Consider the following 20228-nt stretch of genomic DNA (forward strand, 5'->3'; position numbering starts at 1 on the left):
CCTAATTAAAAGCATGACTTTTGCTTGAGCCAGTGCCTGCATCTTTGAAATATCCAGTCTTCTTTTCTAAGTATCAAAAAATGATAGAAAACTCCACTCAACCAGATCACATTTTATCCTGGAATAAGTTTTGTTCATAAAGCTCTTTTTCCAACCTTGAAATGTCATTCTTTAAAATTTAGCTACATCACATCTCAAATATTAAAAAAGGACTATGATCATAAATCTTTCCGATCAAGATGATAGTAGAAGGCTTCATCTTACTTAGCGTTAAGTGTCTAACAGACAGTTATCTAAATCCAAGTAGCTTTGTGTGCTCTCTTCTGCATCAGTAATAATAGAAAAGGCCCTTTTGGGGGAGATTCATCTGTTATCTTCAGACAGCGTGAACTCTCTGAACATGTCAACTTCCGATCTTTCACCAGAAACAAGCCCAAAAGACCAGCTTAAGCTGAAACAGCTAATTATTAGATACCCAAAAGCAAGGTAGAAGGGATCCTACCCTTGTTTACAACGCTCACAACACTCTTAATGCTTTCACTGGATTAACTCATTTCAGTTCCTTTAGTCTCCAAGAAGTGTTTTCCTCTCTTCACAAGAAATAGTTTTAGCTCTTTTCTGAATCTCTGTGATAGGAGTCATCTGTTTACATGTCCCAGACGCAGACTTCGTTCTTTGGCTAGATGAAGAAGCTGGACATCAATATGTCTATGGCATGATGGATACTTTGTTCTTGTGTACAGGGCTTTGATGTACAGTCAAAATTTTAGCATCTGTGGCATCCAAACTCACCAAAACTAGTAGCAACAAAGCATTCACACACAGCTTAGGTATTAAAAATTAAGAATTGGTACCACTGGTCATTGATACAGCCAACTACTTACATCTTACCCAAAAGACCCATCAGATTTCTAAACTGAAAAGCCATACAAAAGTGTAAGACCACAGCTTAAGACAACTCCACCGGGATATGTGTAAAGGAGCCCGAGGGTATAAGAAAACTCAGTCTCTTCAGCCGTAGTTGGTCTTAGCATTGTGGCTTCCTGGTTTTCAGCAATTAATCTCAAAAAGCACACTGCTCTTTCATACCTTACCATTTATGGCTACAGAAAGCTTCGTAATAGGGGGACTAAGTTAGGAGTTCAGCCACAGCAAAGCAAAAGCAGAGAAGTACAGGAAGGGAAAAAAAAAAAAAAATCATAAAAGTTCCTTTTAGCTCTAAGTTCCACTACTATCCCAAGCCTGTCATGTAACAAAAGTTTTTCATCAGAGAAAGAAGCACTTCATCAAAAACAGTAAGTATATTTCTAAGTAACTGTTTTTCGTTGGGAGCATGTAATAGTTTAGGTTTCAAAAAGCACAATGTTTTTGGAAGCAACAATCTTTCTGAATCTGCAGCACTATGGAGGACAGCCCAGATAACTTTTCTGACTTTCTGTAGCATGTGGGTTAAGTTCTTCTCCTTTGTAACTAGATGCAATCTGATAATTCTCCATAATTATTACCAGTGATAACGGTAATATTTTCACAAACTAGGAGTCTGCAGCCCATATGAGATCATAGCTTTTAATAATTTTAATGGTAAATACACCTTTACTGTTAGGAGTTTCAGTGCTTCGGGTGTTCAGCATTCCTTTAGAAACTATGTTTGTCTAGCTCTAATGCAATCAGAGAGGAACCAGGCACTTGAACTCTTTCAGGCTTCCCTGAAATCTACTGTTAAATTGATTCGTTCTGTGCAGCCCTGTACTGCACAGAATCCAAAAGAAGCACTCTAGAAAGATTTCAGAACCACTGAACTAAGCAAGTGGCTTCTTTTTTTTCTTTTCTTTTTTTTTTTTTTTTTTTTTTAAGTATCACCAGGTTTAAAAGCTAACAGAATTACTCTTATTTAAATAAGCTAACTTTTTTAATTCACTCTAGTGTCACATCAGGCAAACAGTTCGTTAATAAAGAAAAATCACACAGCATATTTCATAAATAAATGAATAAATGTAGTTGTATGATGTTATACAGTCAAAATATTGCTGCTCCAGGTTTCCAAGACGGCTGCATGAGTACCTGGCAGAATCTTCTTTTCTGTACCCACTTCCATCGAGGTTCAGCATCATCTTATTCTGTAACACACTCAGTATTTGTGGTCCCAGATGCACAGAACGTATTTTAAGTAATGAGTTCTTCTTAATTTGCAAAGAACAAACCCAGTGTTCCCTGGCCTCAGCAGCCCTGGCAAAGGCAGACCTGTTACCAGCAAGAAAGGCCTATAAATGCTAGAGCAGTTAATGGAGAGCAGGGAGAGGGGCATTGCCAGTTTATTAGCTAAGAAAATGAACCCTGTGCTCCTCTTACACACCCTGCAAAGCCAGCCATTTTTACTTTGTCCCCACAAGGTGTTTTGAGAACAAAACAAGGCCACTAAGCTGGCGCTTGATACGAGAAAGCAAATGGCTATTTTGTACGCCAAGGCAGCAGAGGCCAAGGGGTCCAGGCCTGTTTAAAACTCATTGCTTTAGAGATGGGGATGACTTGCATCACTCTTGGTGTGATATAGTATTAGCACTCGATGCTCATCTGAAAGCAACACATAAACGCTCACTGGAAATTCACCATATGGTGTAGGATAAACCAGCTTAAAAAAATTACTGCCTCGCTGTTAATATTTATGCCGAACTTAAATTTTAGAGAAGGGTTTAGCACTCTTTTCTCTGCAAGAAAGCGAGACGAATTCATCAGTGTTATCGATGCTGACATACCCACGCTAAGAGCAGCGTGGGATAGCTTGAGAAAGAGGTCCCATCCAAACTCAGAGGTCACAGCACTGGAAACTCCTCAAGAGACGGGGGAGGAGGTGGCAGAGACTTCCCGCCGAGTATCAAACATGTCTACTAATCGAAACGGGGGACTATTCCAAACCTGAGCAGATGGCATCCCTAGGATTATCACCAGCAGCTGTCAATGCAGTGATTATACATTGAAATCGCACAGCTAATGTACTGTATAATTTAACAAGACTGAAGAAGAAGATTAGGGAGAGGGAACATTATGAAAAGATTTGGAGCTTATATTTTCCGAATAATTATGGAGGCACCCCACAATCTTCAGTGCAAAAGATACATTTAGATTTGCTCTTGAAGGCCAGACTAAAACCCACATTATATACTTCAACATCTTCCAATTCAAATATGCTCAGAGACTTCCTGGGCCAATCAAGGCCTCTGCAGTGCTTCTTTCTTCAAAGATTTAATGATTTTGTCAGAGGAAGCACTTAATTAGCTCTTTCAACATTCCTCCTAATATATGTTGACAGAGTTAGGAGACAGAAGAGTTTTTAATCCAAAAAAAATTAACCTTTTAAACAGTGAGGAAATTCCAAATAAATATGTTTTTCTATGTGCATGCAGCATTGCTTTGTCTTGAAAGCCAGAAAACGCAGGATGCTTAGCACAACTTCATAAGAAAATTTACATATGAAAGGAAAAAAAAATTGCACATAGAGTTTCCTTCACTGACTTGGGTTTCCTCTTAAATTATTCTGCACATGCATGAAATAGCGTTACGGGTTTTTCTGGTCATCTAAATTTTAAAACATTAAAAAAATGCAGCAGGAACTACGTATTTCAGTTTTAGGGACCACATTTACAGTTAATCTGGTGCAGCAACACGACAGTGACGTGAGCACCTCTGATTTACACTGCCTGAAGACCTAGCTGCTTTTTATGTTTATAGAAGCACTCAGCGAGATATTTTTAGATGAATCTTTCCTGTTAACATTCTCTGCATAATTTACATGTCCTTATTCTCTTTAGGGTGGAGCAAACATCTGAACTGGGGGAGTAGAGGCAAACACCTAGCAGCCCACACAGAGAATCAGGGTCAGGCAGCCCAGCTGGCATCGGGATGGGGAACAACACTGCACATAATGCTGGGGAAACCTCTTGGCCACTTGTGAAGATTTCAAATTTACACGTATAAATTCTTTATGTGTCTAAAAGAGGTAGCCTGGCAGTTTAAGATGATTAGGAAGGATGAGCTTACTGGTACTTCTGCCACATATGTCGTTGACATTCAAGCAGACTGATGGAGTAATTATATTTCTTATTTTTCCTTGGTAGTCCCACAGTTGTTCTTTTCCATGTATCAAGAGGCCCAATTACCCCACTATTTCTCAGCGTAACTGGGACAGCTAAGTAAACATTATGGCTCATCAAAACCTCAAGACATTAACAGCAGTAGGCCACTAGAAGTTTTCCACAAGTCATGGTGGCAGTACCAATCTTTCACTTTTCAATTTCACACAGAACTAAAAGATTAATCGTTGTTACTATATGTAAGAATCTCTTGCTAACAACACAGGTTTTCACTTGTCTGTCATTAGCTTCCCACTGTGCTATAAGCAACTGCCACTAGGGTACCACATGGCCTCAGGGCCCATGCCTCAGGACGGATAATGTCCCTTTATTCCATTTTCCCCCCTGACCAAGCTGCACAATACTTAAAGGAGAGTCACTTTAATATCAATTAGTCATAAGGTACTGTGTTGCACCGTGTTCCAGTATTTTAAATATTTTGGAATTAGTTGTTTTTTTGAAAATGCTATTTCCATCCACCCCCCCACCCCTCTGAACTAGAAGAAATGACAGAAGTTTCCAAGGAACAGGCACTCCTGATGTTTACCCAAGCCTCCTTGCTGGGTGCACGTGCCTCTGTGCATGGTTATACACAAGTATGCAGTTACAGCGCAAGCACACTGACAGTGCTTGATGCCACATGTTCTATTTATAACCCCATAGATCAAGAAAAACAACATACAGCCTCATTTAAGGGCATTAGCTCACATTCTGTATTAAACTCAAATGCCATTAAGCAGGGACACATCAGAACAGCCTTTCATTTTGATATCACATACTAGCAACCTCAGGATGTACACTTAAACATTCTGTAACTAGCCCCAAGTTATGCTAAACGACCAAAACAATTTTACTGTCCATAGATATCTATTTTTATTGTTAACAACACCAACATTCAAGTGTTCCAGTAGTCTAAAAACAGTAGCACTTCAATGTTCAAATACTTTTTTTTCTTTGATCAGCTAAAGTAAGGCACTTTTACCAGTGGAAAAACAGATCTAACAGGAAAGAAAGCAACATTCAGATTATATTCACATTCTTTCTTTTGAGAGCTAATTGTGTCTTTATGTCATTTTTTACCAAACTCAGAGTTGTCCCCCACCCCCAGTAACACCACAGGTCTGCCAGCCTGGGGCAGCTGAAGACCATCTACCCATGGTTAACCTGAAGAGCCTATTTGCTAACTTTGGCTTTTGCTTGTCTCATACCATATCTTCTATCCTGGTATTTGCTCCATTGCTTAGCTGGTCACAGGTAGATTTAGGCAGGGACCACACTATCCAGAAGGCTATCCAGTAAGGCTAAACACTAGATAGTTGCACACACATGAAGCTGAAATACTGAAGCATACTGTACAAAGACACTGCACAAAGCTGCGTTGTACATGAGACCAGGACTGAAACCTGTTTCAGCATATACATACTTTCCCTTTCTCCTTCTGCTCTGCTTTCCTCCCTTCTCCCCAAAACACCCCCCACAAATCTTGCCGGTGTTGTCATTTGTCGTAACCATGGCTTGCACCAAATTTTCATGAAAAAACAAAACCCCACAAACCTTCAGTTACAGCTGCCAGTGCAACAGATCCTGGTGATGGGTTGAACTCACGGTGACTGTTATGGTTCATTTATATATTAATCCTACACGTCAGTCATAATTATTTAATGGCATATGGATTCACAACAATTATTTTCAGATTCTCTTTATCAAAGCATTAGCAAGATAATTTGAAATGCTATTTGGCAAGGGAGTGGGGGGAAAATGCCAGTCACTCCCGAGCTCAGGCTCAGACAGCTAAGAGGTCCCCTGTGTTACACCAACGCTTCGTAGTTTGTGCTCCCCTACTAGTGCCGGCAGCAGTCCTGACCCTGTGCCTGTGGTGAAACGATAGCTGTTGTAGCTGCTGTGTTTTACTAATCCTGTTCCATTATGTTTTGTGGCATCATACTGCTACTGTCTAGAAAACGCAGCTTTTCTCCACTATTCGACCGGACATCCCTGAACAGGCCAAGCAACAAACATACAGAAGTCAGAACTGGGCATTTCAAATGCTAAATTTTAAATTATTTCAACCACATTCAGAGTAATGCAGAGGAAAAGGCATAATATAAAAAAAAGGATTCTACTGTGGGAAGATTTTCTCTTCATGCAGCCTTTACCAATGCACAACATAGTATCGCTTACTTCAGAGAAGCAGCAACATAAAATAGACCGAATTAAGGCCTAGGACAATCAGGCTGTTAACAGAATTCTCCCCCCCAAATAATCACATTTTCCTACCACATCTCCTAGCCTCCCCACGCACATACACTTTTTAAAAGTACTATATGTTAAATATCAGAAGGTAAAAAAGGAGTCTACTGATAACAAAATAACCTTTTTTTAATTCTAGTTTTTGCAAAACTGGGACTGTTCATCCATGGGATATTTCAGAAACTTGTTACACAACTGCAACACCTGTAGCCATCCTAGTCATGTTTTCTCTCTCCTTCTTGTATTTTATTCCATACCAGAAAGAAGTTGTTCAGATTTCACAACTCTGCACCATGTTGGGAAAAAAGCTGGTGACTGCACAGAAGCGAGGGGAGACAAGAGCCCTGTGCCTGGGACTGGGAATGGTTGCGTGCTCCATGATGATGTACTTTTTTATTGGGATCACCATTGTGCCCTTCTACACTAAAAGGTAATAGCAGCCATTTGTTTAGGAATACAAAGCTAATTCTTTTTCCTACTGGCATCAAATACAATTATTAAGACAGTGCTGAAATCTGTTAGTACATTTTACAATAAAATGACATGTTCTTGAAGAGCTCATAAGAATTTAAGACAGAAGAAAAAGAAAAAAAGTGAGCCAAGGAATCATCAGGCATTTCCAGGTAAGCACAAGAAAGAAGGAATGATCAACCTCAGGGATAGAATGAGAACAGACTAAAACAAAATGTTTACTATGAAAATACGTAAAATAAGAAAGCAACCAAGCTTATTGAAGCTTGATAATGGAAGGCTGAGTTTTGCCTAAATGGAAAAAAAAAAGAAAGCTTTTCCATGTGCAGGAGGGTGTTTTGTTTTTAATAAAACTATAAAAACTTGAGCAACAGAAGTCATCGTAAAGTTGTTTAGTCAAGAATCTGTATATTACTTCCAAATCAACGATAATGAGAAACTAGTACCTTCAACAGTCCCGTCTACCACAGCAAATGTTGCAGAAAACAATGAATGCTGAAGTTACTATTATCCACATTTTTATCTCATTTTGCGGTTTTTGCCTCCACACACAAAATCAATTTGCAAAAAAAGTAACAAAATGAAGAACATACCTCAGTTTTTCATTTGATAGAGCAAGTACATCCACCTCATTCTTCTAGCTAAGAGCACCTTCAAGCTCAAAAATGTTTGAAAAACATTCTTTAAAACAGAGTAATTCACTTTTACTTATTTTCCAGCCTCCTGACTACAAGATATCGCACATGAAAAGATTAGTTTAAGAGCTAGAGCAAAACTATTTTTTACTTTTTTTTTTTGCCACCAGTGTGTACTGCTATAAGCAAAAGCTTCTTAAGTTATCACTAACAAAAAAGTAACTCTTGAGAAAAAAAACATAAGTAGCAGCAAAACATGAACTTTTGCCAGACAAAATCCTGCTACTTCATGCAAAAGGTCCATGTAATAAAGAAAACGAGAAGGGAGGGAAGACATGGGAACTGATCAGAGTTCTGAGAATTATTGAATGAAATTAATCGAAAACTTTCTGAGCCATCAAGTGCACTGCACTTCCAAATATTTATTACCAAACTTTAATATCCATAGCAGCTTTTCTTTCTTGAATAACACTTAGAGTTGATTACAAATGGGGTTAGATTCTAACTTGAAACCACAGAAAGTGGATCAAACAACAGCAACAAGAACAAAAAAAAATGCTTTCCTGCACCGCTTTCTTCTGTCAGCCCCTCTCCAGGGGCAGCCGTCGCTCCGGGGTGGGCAAAGTTCCCCACACACAAGGGCTGAGCAGCCATGAACTCCACCCACGCCGCCGCTTACAGCTGGCACACACAGACCCATCTCCAGCGTGCGACTCCTAACAGATGCTGCTAACCATTTGAAAGCAACACCTCTTGTTTTGTTTTTGTAGTGTTTGGACAACAGAAGCTGTGTGCAAGTTACTCAAAGCCAACATCAAAGACCAAGTTCTCTGCCCAAACAGCGAAGGCTCAGAGGATGAGGATATCTTTCCTTATCCCTGTCTACAGGTGTGGGTTAATCTGACAGCCTCAGGACAAGAGGTTATGCTGTACCAGACTGAAGATACTCTGGAAAGAAATCCTAAGGTACTTGCAACACAGATTGATTAATCACTCTCTGCTGCTGTCTTACACCTCTGAGAAGGGGTGGTTGTTTTTAAACCAAGCAGCAGAATAAGAGTAGCAGTTATTCATCTTTTACATGTTAACATCTGTGCTTAGACCAAGGCATTTTAAAAATATTCCAGAATATACAGCTTTGGATTTTGTTTTAAACATTACATCAAATATTAAGTTAATACTTGTTAAGGGATCACATAAACTAAATATGAGTATTTAACATTTATGAACATTTAAAAATGTGTAAGTCTCCAAGTGAAGACCAATGGTAAGAAATAGTTTATAAGCTGTGGTTTGCTCAGTTGCTTGTTGAATTATCACAGGAGAGATCTGAAGTTAAAAACTGGCCAAGGTAAGAGCATAAATTCCAATTGTATTTCCATTTTAGTTGTGGAATACGAAGCACAGAATAAAGAAAGTGGGAAATAGGGAAATGAGGGTGCTATTGGGACCATGATGCACGTATTAGATCAAAAGGAGAAACAAATCAGTAATTTTGAAACATGATCACCCAGAAAACTCATTTGTCTTTGGTCTGGTATGCAACTGTTTCTGGCCAGCGTGGCAGCAGAAACCTGGACTCATGGAGGAGGCAGCAGCACTGTAGGAAGCACCTGGGTAACACAGAAACGCTGGGTATTGAGGTAGAGGTCCCTTGGTCAGTCATTTTAGGGATCTCTTCCCCAGAGGATGAGCGTAGACCATGGATGGGACAGAAATGTGGGTGCACAGTATTCATTTAGCTTTAGAAGCGTGTAAAAGATTAGGGAAGGAGAAGTAGTAGGGTGTTATCCTTTTGTTCCTGCCAGTGTTTCCGCTTGGGAATCAAAGATCTCCACATTTTTAGGCTTGCTCCCCCACAACCAGAAGTGCTCCTACAGGTACGCTGTCCCAAGGCAGGTCAGGTTCAGTTCAGTCCCAAACCCACAAGTACATCAGAGGCTCTGCATCAGCACAACACTTTCCAAGGGGCCGTAAAGTGAAATTTGGATTTTGGATGCCCAAGACTAAAGCACTTTCAGAATCTAAAACAAACATACTTGGACTAGAAGTGCTCATCACCTTAAAGAAATTATACAGATGAGAATTTTACACGGTACAAACCTGGCAGCATAAAATGCTTAAGCTGAAGAGAATTTTGCTAGCTAATCCCTGCCTTTACAGTGACTAGCTCAGGGAAAGCTACATACAGTAGAAGTGGCAAAAAAAAAAAAAAAACCCAGGTCCTTCAAAGTCTAATAGTATTTCCACTGAAGACTAAACAAACTTTGCATTATTACTACAGGCCAAAATAGTTCTGTGTTACAAGGACAAGTAGGAAGCCTCCAATAGCCACGCTTTCCTCTTTTTGTTTTTATTAGTTACAGAGATACACAGTGAAGCGACTTCATTTTCCTGCACACTGACAAGCCAGTTGTGAATTTCTGCACAACTAACACATTTCTGCTGTGGTGGTGCCTAGAAACTGTTAGGAATCTGAGCTTGGCACTGTAAAAGCAAAGTGACAGTCTTAAAGACTGCAGTTTTATTTCAAGCACAGATGTATTTTTGGTTTCCAATAACGTTACTCCAATCTGTAAATCTGCAGACTGGTGACATGGACAGAAACAGGGAAGCATGGCAAATGGGTTATGGGCATAAGGAAACCAAGAGCACCTCCAGGGATGCTACCAAACCACAGGAACTTTTGTCAGTACTAGCATTTTTGTTTTAATCTAACTTAACTGCAAAACTTGTATTAGAGTATCCATGATAATGAATCACTTCGATTTCTCATTCCAGTGCTCGTACGTCCCAGGCAAGTCTGAGAACTCTAAAGAAGTTAAAGCACGAATAGAAACAATTGCAAGCAATTTCAAAAAATACCAGACTTTCCCGTGCTACTATGACCCAGGAGGAATGCAGAACAATGTCATTCTAAGCAGACTTTATCCCCCAAAAGGTCTCCTCTTTGCTTTCCTTTGGCCTACACTCATGTTTACCGGTGGATGTCTGATTATTGTTCTGGTAAAGATTAGTCAGTATGTTTCCGTTCTTTCTGCTTGGCAGTAACAAATAAATATCTAGCACAGATTGTTGCAAGATATTAAAGTGTCTTTTTTCTGCCTGTCTTTATCTGTATTTTGTGACTTTTAATATACCAGGTGATAATCCAAGAGCAGGCATTCCGAATGGCACCCACTATGGAAGGCAATCCATTACATGAGGACAAAATATAAAACTGATTCCCAGGAATGCCTGAAAATACCTCCTAAGAACACAGACTGCGTTATTATCTATTGTTTCCTTGGGCTTTCTGAGGTACAGTTGCTTTACAGAGCTACAATTCCAGTTTACTACTAAACTCTTCTTCCATGTTTAGACAGGGTCCTAATTTTCTGTCTGGTTGAGGCCAGTTGGTGCCAGACCCACGTACATCATTACTGGCAGACACACCCTTTATATACTTCATTACCGATACAGGATGTATTCGTGGTATACTCTTCTTGTCTGTCAAGAAAAAAAGCTTTGTTATGGTCCAAAGGAGAGGGGGAAAAAAACACCTAAAACCAAAATACACACACAGACATTACAAAGCCTGCACTCTAAACATCCAACACCCATTGTAATAACAAGATACATGCATAAAGTACAGAGTACAGTAAAGAACTTTATATTAGAAGTTTTTTTATTTAACTCAAGTTTTAGCCCTGCTTTACTTTGAAAAACATGTACCATTCAAGGAAGGCTACTTGTCTGCGAGTTGCATATATTATAAAACTGTTAACAAAAGGAAGTCACAACAAAAAGAATATGATTACGTAGCAGAAAACATCCATGATGTCTTACTAAATACAGTAATCTAATGTAACCACAGAAGTTTGCATGCTTAGCACAAAGATATTTCACAATAGAGACGTTTGTTTCCAGTGTCAAGACTCTGATGCACATATAGACACATTTTCTGTACTCTGAAAATAACTGTTTCTCTCAGCCAATTCTCCAATTGCTAATGAGCACAGGAGGACCACAAGATACTTCCAGTGTGCTGTATTTGACCGGCACTTGGAACACAAGTAGTACAAGCTTTTTCATCTCACAGCTGATGAACCACTTCATAGCTACCATCCACAGGAAAATTTCAGGGCTTCGACACAAATTCAAATTCATTCAACTGTAATATTAAAAAGTTATTCTCATTAACATCCTACAATTCTCCATTACTTATCATAAGAAAGAGGAAGGTTGAAATATTAACCCCTTATGTTCATTTTCCAACATTACTATTGGAATAGTGTTAGATTTTGCTTCTCATTATGATCAGAAAAATCAAGATTAGACCATGGTAGTACAAAATAGCAGTTGTTAAAATCAGCAACACTGGTTCAACATGCAAAATCTAGCCAGTTATCTATTAGAAATCTGCAAGAGGAAAAAAAGACCTGCTCTAGTACTTATGATTCAGGCAGTGCAAGAGCAGCTGTTAAAAGAAAAAGGAAATGAATATAGGAGGTGAATTATTTCCACAAGAAGGAGGAAAGTATTTACATCTTCATACAACACTCCCATGAAATGCAGCTGAAGCTGTGCATACATATGATTCTAATCTTTCTCGTTCAGGAAAGTGAGAGCGCAGCTGGCACAGGTACAGGCCTTCTGGGTGATCAAAAGCATTTCCAGTGGGATGCGACGTGAAGAGGTCCTGTTTTCTTAGTTCACCAAAAGCTGAGGCAGGAGCATGGTAATTGCTTAAAAATACAGCAATCAGACAGGGAGGATACCTGTTGAAGCTGTGCTGTACTGATACCAACAAAGGTGAACAAGCTAGTTATGAACAGAGAGGTTTATTCAATAGAATCTTTCAAAGCTTTACTCCAAATTTCACTTTTCAGCAGTTTAAAGAGTCTCCAGTTTGCAAACTAGAACTTGCTCATGACTACTTTACACTCAGTCCAGCAAATCAGTAACCATGCCACCTTGCTCCCCTCTCAGCTCAGCAGAGATGAATGACGGTTGGATGTTGCATCCTTCTACTGGTAATCCCCTTGTCCCACTCACGAATGAGTCAGTAACTTGTCTCTGAAGAGCAGAAGCTCTTGATCTTGCTGAGCTCAGAACTCAGCATGAAGATCACGAGTTCCTGTTTCTAACTCCCATCTTGGCTTCCCAAGACCACCCCCTACAACCACATCCTCCTCACCTCCCTGCTCACAGTTACCCCTGAAAGCAGTAGATGAGAATTTATTCAGCGTGTCTCCAGATTTACCTCTACCAAAAATAAAGTGGATTATTGCATGAAAACAGTTATTTACCTCCAACATGTACACATTGCAAGTACATGAAGGAAAATACCAATTTTCTTCTCCAATAAAGCAACATTTCCTATTTGGGCAGGAGATATTTCAAGTGAAAACAGACAGTGCAGGGGAAAAGCCACTCACAAATTAGGAAACTCCATTGTTTTGGACTCTCAATCTCAGCTTCCTCTTTTGCCCAAATGAAATAGGGAATTTAAATGCAAAAAGCCAAATATTCTAATGTAGAAAACAAATACACAAAATGTATGGGCACCACAGAAGTCTGTACTTGTTTTTAAAAGAATGCTTTGCCCATGTATGGTGTTGGTTATTTTCTACACTTCTGAGAAAGTTTAGTGTTAAAGTCATAGATATTCTTTTTCCTTCACAGTTTTACTGTCTCTTAAAGTTGAAACTAAGTGTTTTAACTGTGTGCCAGGTTGTTGAATTACTCCCAAGCTTTTGAAAACATTTTCCTATTATTTCTCCATCTGCAAAATTTGTAATTCACTGAGAGGGAAATTTTAATAACACTCTCCATGCTTCTTACAGCAGCACACAAGGAAGCTATATAGCCTTTAGGGGGTTTTGTTGTATTGGGGTTTTGTTTGGTTGGGTTTTTTTTAATATTATTGGATTATACCATCAAGTCTACAATAAAACTGATAAATAAAACATTCTTTGTTCTGAGATCCAGCAAAACACTTCCTATGAGAAGTGCTTCACTACAGGCAGTGACCATTGCAGTGGCAGATGTACACACCTCACTTTCTCAAAGCAGAGTAGATGATCAAGGTAAATATTACAGCATTAAAACTCCTGCCAGGGGAAGAGAAGTGGCAGTACAAGCAGCTGGAGATGAAATTCATACTTCAAATCTGTTTGATTATACACAGTTTTCACCAGCATTGATGCTTAGACCGCAGTAATGGTGCTTGAGTCAACTCAAACATGCAAGGAACAGAGGAAGAACAGGGATAGATTTTAGACCCTGATGAATAATTCAGTTGTGCAGGCCCTTTATAGGTATATATGAATAATATTGTTTTGCTGAAACTATTAAAAGTCCTATTTTTCAAGTGCTGGACACGGACTCTCAGGAGCATTTTTTCCTATTGATGCCAAATAAGGCTTGGACACTGCAATTTTGCTACTGGAAGATGGAAAAGAACAAAACCTCTGTCACTGTTCTTAAGGGAACTGGCATTTCTCATAGGCAGAGGAAAACCTAGGCAAAAGGTCGTAAAATGAAGCTTATCCCATAAATGGGAAGATATTTTTTTTCTGGATGCAGTAGATTCAGCTTTCATCAGCTTTTAATAAGATCACTTTTCTCCAACTTTGACAGGGTTAACAACAATGCAGCATAAGAGGAACCTATTGGACACCAATCACTAAGAAGCCACCTATGAGTCACCAGCATGTTTTTAATATACAAAAAAAAAAAATATATCGAGTACCTTCTGGTGACCTCTGACAATTTTAAGTGTCCTGCTAAGTAGTGCTATTTTTATTACTCAATCCTCAAAGCGGCAACAGGGCAGTTAACATTGGGAAGATTCTGGTCCCCAAAGATTCTTCACTCGCTGCATAAACCCACTGGACTTAACAAAATACCTTCCAACTGAGTTTTTGTATTTTGGGGGTTCTGTTTGGTTGGTTTTGTTTGGTTGGTTTTTTTTTAAACAAGGAAATGAAGAAAAACTTAACAAAACCAGTTTGAGGTCTCCAGACTATTCACTATTCACAAGCCATACAAAGTAATTCAGGCATTTTACTTTTGGCAATTACCATAACAGAAAAAAAAATAGCAATTAGTTAACTGGATGAGTCCAAATGTACAAGTTGGCTTGAAGTGAGAAAACACTTTAATACAGGAAAAATTATTGTAAGTATTGATTAGAGGCAGTTATCCTTCATTCACAATGAAAAGGGTTAGCGGCTGGCACAATGGGTGTAGGCCAGCCATGCAAACCCCATGCAAGAACCCAGTCTGGTGTATAAGCATATGGCTGTTCTTGGTCAGAAGGTGACATCAGGAATTCTCAGAAGTTCTTCAGAAGCTCAAGGGCACAAGGGAAACATCAGAGGACCTGCAGAGCAAACTTCAGTTTTCTTTTTCCCCCTAGAGTGTTTGTAAGCAGTAAAAGTGCTAAGAATGCACATAGGGGGTTTTGTTGTTGTTTAGTTCTCCTGGAGTAAGCTTTCTCTCATTGTGCTGCTATAAGACTTAAGGGCCAGCTTTGATTAATGTAAGTTATACTGGGGAGTTGCAATATTAGATGTTTTTCTCCATGTTGACCCCAGGTCTCCACACTCTCAAGAGCTTAACAGAAAGAAATAAGATAGCAACGATCAGATAGAGGTGGCTATACTCAACCTCCACATAAAATAGTGAAATACAGATTCAAGAAAATGTCTATTTATTATTATGTTCCACTAGAAGAAATAGCAACAACAACAAAAAAAAATCTTGTCAAAGTTGAAAGACTGGCAAGCTGTTCTTTCAAAGCTTCCTAAAAATATCTATACAACTCTTAAATAAATACAAGTAGTCTCATTACACCCTGCGCTTCTTTCCCTAGAAGTGTCATATGACATCTGCAGAGAAATTAAGCTGTCATATGGGTAAAACACTCACACGCTGCCATACCCAAACCAGCACAGGTATGTTCCCTTTTCTCTTTGATCACGTACTTCTATCTATAGTAAGTCATAAATCTGATGTTATCTTTGCTAGGTACATGTTACTGTAATTGCCTTATCTAGGAAAACCAACTTTTTAAAGATGTACTTCCTACTTCTTACCCCTTATAATTCCAGGCAGATTTTCAGAAAGTCTCAGTATGCTAAACAGTTATTCTGCATTCAGCACCAAGAACAAGGAGAGCACCTGAAAATACTTCAACTGCAGCAAAAGGGTAACACAAGATTAATACTACAGATGGGGGCAGGGGAGAAAGTCGTTTGCAAGGCTCCATCTCTTTACTAAAGTACTTGTACATGACCTCAATGAAGTAAATACAGGCTGTTTACTCCAATCAAACTCAAGGCCATTCTTATATAAACCCTTTGAACAGTCTTTAAATATTTTCATTCATATGCTTAAAATCTAATGAGAGAGAACAATATATTAAAGAGGTGTCTCCAAAAAAATCTCAAAGACAGAGTTGAGCAAAAGAATCATGTCTGATGCACCCTTTGGGTTATAGTACGCTAAAGCACTGCATAATTTTCTCTCTGCTGGAACATTTCAAAACATTGGACATGCTTATTTGTAAAGTAAATAAATAAAGAAATCTTGACTTCTTTTTGGAGACTACTCTTGATAATCGTATGACCACTAAGTCAACAGGGCTGTCAGCCTCAGCAGCCTGAAACCATAGGACCAGACTTTAAGCCTGGTCTGCAGAAAATATTTACCACCTCTTGGCTTATGAAATGCTTTCAGTGAACAAATGCCTGCAATTAATCATTCTTATGCTATACATATTAACTGAAAGATGATGATTGGACAGGCCTCAAAACCGAATTACCCTTTGATTTGTGGGAAGGAAATCCCCACAACCACGGCTCAATCTTGTGTTCCCAGAGTAATGTGAAGCCTGTCTCTACTGCAACCTGTAAAACACACAACTGGAATTAAACAGATAGACAATGAGAGTAAATAAACTATCTGGCCTGGCTCGAGTTTTGGCACCACAATTTTTGGCCTTACTGCACTTTTATTTTTTTAAAGAATATATTAAACTTCTTACATATAAGTACTGTTGTGTGACTAAACATCTGCTGCTTTCCTTAAACACGCCATTTTTTTTTTCTGATCCTGAAGCCAGTAGCAGGAATAGGAGAACCAACACCCATTTATCCATGTCTGTCAATGGCTGAAAAGCTAGGGAGTTAATACTTCAAAACCTAGATGTCTGGCTAATCAAGGGAGAGTTGAACTCCTAAAGGTGAGGGGATTGAGATGCTTCACTGCTGGCACAGAGATCACAGCAACAGCTGATCAAGATTCCTCTTTCTCCAGCTCTGACCTTACCGCATCAAACTTTTTGCCTTGGACTTGACATGAAAGAACAGCTAGCCCTTTAAAGGAATACTTGCGTGGATGTTTTGGGGGCAGTTGGTTTTGGTTTTTTAAGCGTTCTGCAAATGCACGTTTACCAGACAGACTGTGAAAACAGAAATTAAACCCGTATGAAAAATTCTGTATCGAGAAATTCATTCAGAATACAGCATTGAGGTGGCAGCTGTATAAACTTACACATTAATAGAAGCTTTGAAACAGTTTACAGAAGTTTTAGTCTGCCTTTTACAAATAAAAATTTGAAAAGTCTCCGTTGTTCCTTTTACAGCTACTGATATTCCCTGCCATAGCCACTAAAATGGTTCTTCATGCCTCACTAGAGGTTCTTCATGCCTCGCTAGTGGACAAGAAATAATTCATTGCCTTCTCTTTTAGTAGAGCAATGAAATAGTACCAGTTTATAGAACTTTTAAAGGTGTTAAAATATGACACAATCAATCAAATTACCTGAACTTGAATTACATATCATTTACTCTTCAGAAGTAGCATGCTAATACGGAGACTCAACACACTTTAAGCAAATTCAAGTACATCCCCACACCTCAAGAAAAGAATCTGGAGTTCTTTATGGTCAGGTAAAAGCACTATCTATTGTTTGATTCTTACACAAGTAATTTAGACTGGAAGAATCCAGCAGACCTGGCAGGACTGAGGTTATGGACCTACGCTGTCCTACCTGCACCCACAGAGCAATCTCAACTTCCCAATACTCTTACAGTGTACTTTGAGGCAGACTAGCTGGCCTGAGACCAAGACAAAATTGCCCACCCAACTGTAATGCTTCTTGGCAGCTTCTGTTTTGTAAAGTTGCAACAGTGCCGCACTCAGGAGTCTCTTCCAGAACTGCAGACTATGCTGCCAACATCCCCCAAGTAAACACTGAGCGCAAGTTTAGGAACTGATTTAAACAAGGGGGCTTTATTCCCCCCAAAATGGCCACCCTAGGGAGCACTTGCACATTTTCTGAATGAATACACTTGTTTAAGTGTGTCTTACTGTCTGTGCTTTAAGCACAGGACCTCTGGGCTTTGGTCTTAGTGTAGTAAAGTGTATTAAAAGACTGAGTCTGCCATTAGAGATGAGGAAAGTGGAGTGAATTTTTGCCTCAGATGTGAGCCACTTTTGTAAGCTGCTCAATGCTGTGGCTCAGCCTGCAGCATTCTGAGCACTAGCTCAGGAAAAGCCATCCATCCTACACTACAGTGATGAGAACTAATAGTGTCCAAGGTGCTGGTACTGCTGATATCAGCAGAAGCATCAAGTATTTAATTGACTCGTAGCTGACTCATTGGCTCAGTGGCAGCTTCAGGCCAGGGCTGCTCAGTGACACCTCATTGTTACCACAGGTCAAGGAGGCATTGAATGCAGATGATCAAATTCCAGTCTTTGCCACATCTTCCTCCCAGAAGTCACATCCTAAATTGGGTTCAGAAAACCACTAAACTAGTCTGTCTTTTTAATAGCTAAAATATCAGTTGTTTTTCCAGGGCATTTAAATATGCACTATATAACTAGAAAAGGAGAAACCTGCAAATAGAAGGGAGGTTAGAGAGGGAGATATAGAGTACTCTGAACCAGTGAGTCAGTCCAAAGCTGAGAACGGAATTTAAGGCAATGGAGGCAAGAAACTGGTGAGATATCATGACACTATTACTCTCATAAATAGTGCTTAATGTAAGAGGATAAAAAAAAAAAAATCAGATGCTATACCAGTAGATATTACTACAGTATAAACAAATTAATGTAAAGAGATAGCAACATGTTTAAGTTACGGACTGTGGTGAAAAACCCAAAATATGATGAATTTGTTTCAGAATGTCAGTTATCAAGTTTGCTTAAAGCTATTAAATAATCCTAAATGTTTCAATTTGTACTAAAGAATAGCTAAAATGTATGTGTGCTGACATTAAATGTAACACCCCACTGACAAAACTGTTTTGTTGGGTTTTTTCCCAAACATTCTCTACACAACACTGTGCCTAAGAGCCAGCTGCCTTCAAAAGCATCAAAATATTTTGGCTGGACTAAAGAGTACATAAGCACTGTGGAGGTTCTGGAACTCTTCAAAAGAAATACAAGGACCACAGTCCTGACCATAAAGGTCTTGTAACACCTTCACCAATACACTCCAGTCTCAGAAATGTGCCCTCTCATGGATGCACAAGTCTGTTAAAATGAAGGAGACCAAAATGCAAACAAGATAGAAGAGTCTTTAAAAAAAAAAAAAAGCCAAAACACACCACCCAAAAATGTCAGCCAACCAAAAAAAAAAAAGCCCCCTACTATTGGTATTGGTAGGTGAACGTTTTAAGAATGGACAATTTAGGAGAGTTTAAAGCGAGTTGGGGATTTTTTGGTGGTGTTGTTTTTTTGTTTCCTTTTGTTGTTGTTGTTGTTTGATTTTTTTTTTTTTTTTTTTTAAAAAGAACATTTCAGGAAAGATGAGTCAAAAATACATATCTCTTATCACATAATAGACATTTCCAGTCACACTTTGTGAAAGAAATCAGCAGGTCACTGGGACGACTGACAACTGACACAGGCACAGCCCACTCCATAAGTGAGCCACAGCTGATCGCAGGCTGGGCACCCTATGCACAAGCGGATCCAAATTCAGATTGCACCATGTAAGCATGTCGTTGTCAGCATGGGACACCTAATAGCTGAAGCTCTCACAGTTCCCTGCCACTTAAAAAACTTCCTAATAAATGAGGAGTTCCTGTAGACTCACAGACTCTTTAAAAAAGTTCAGTGAATGGATCAGTACAGGAAGCCCGAAATCCAGCTGGATCTTCACTGGAAAGCAGGATTTTTTTTAAAGGTTATGGATAAAAACTTACAGTAGCTGTTTTGGAACAAGATTAACAACCTGTCTGTTCGTTATTTTATATTCTGAAAATCAGCACTATTTAGGTTCATGTTTGCAAAGAATTTATCTATGGGGAAATGCAGCAAATCACCCATTCAGCTGACATTTAAAGTCTCCCAGTGTTAAGAGCAAGTACTTTATACAGCTTTAAATTATCGAGACTCTACAGGAAGGTAATGTTAAAAAAAAAAAGAAATTTAAAGACTCAAACTGATGACACTTCATGATCTCAAATCCTAGCAATGTACAGGAATATACTTATGCCTATTAAGATTAGAAAAATTATTTCTCAGAGGATAAAAATGAATTCAAAACAAGAAGAAACAACAGATCAAGTGTAATTCTGTTGCCCCTGTCTTCTCAACTCAGCCTAATTCCATGTCAAAGGCAAACACTGTCACCTGATTGCAGTAGTCAGAATTATGAATTCAGAAATTAAGAATTTATCTTACTGCAAAAAAATGAAGGTACAGAACAAGAGATTTATTTTGCAGGAAGTGGCACAGTTTA

General features: G+C 38.9%; 1 protein-coding gene across 1 annotated transcript; it reads left to right on the top strand.

Annotated features, from left to right (window-relative positions):
- Positions 1-1222: 1222 nt before the first annotated feature.
- KCNMB1 (potassium calcium-activated channel subfamily M regulatory beta subunit 1) lies at positions 1223-10534 on the top strand. The gene is made up of 4 exons (XM_009955707.2): positions 1223-1295; positions 6638-6807; positions 8254-8449; positions 10265-10534. Exons 2-4 carry the CDS (start codon positions 6671-6673, stop codon positions 10532-10534), a joined length of 603 nt encoding a protein of 200 aa, XP_009954009.1. The 5' UTR covers positions 1223-1295; positions 6638-6670.
- The last annotated feature ends 9694 nt before the right edge of the window (positions 10535-20228 follow it).

This window comes from Leptosomus discolor, chromosome 10, assembly GCF_034619465.1.
Source record: "Leptosomus discolor isolate bLepDis1 chromosome 10, bLepDis1.hap2, whole genome shotgun sequence".
NCBI lineage: Eukaryota > Metazoa > Chordata > Aves > Leptosomiformes > Leptosomidae > Leptosomus > Leptosomus discolor.

Coding starts and splice junctions, on each gene's coding strand:
- KCNMB1 (XM_009955707.2), top strand. CDS start 6,671: ATGTTGGGAAAAAAGCTGGTGACTGCACAGAAGCGAGGGGAGACAAGA. Junction 6,808..8,253: donor GTGCCCTTCTACACTAAAAG/GTAATAGCAGCC, acceptor TTGTTTTTGTAG/TGTTTGGACAACAGAAGCTG. Junction 8,450..10,264: donor CTCTGGAAAGAAATCCTAAG/GTACTTGCAACA, acceptor TTCTCATTCCAG/TGCTCGTACGTCCCAGGCAA.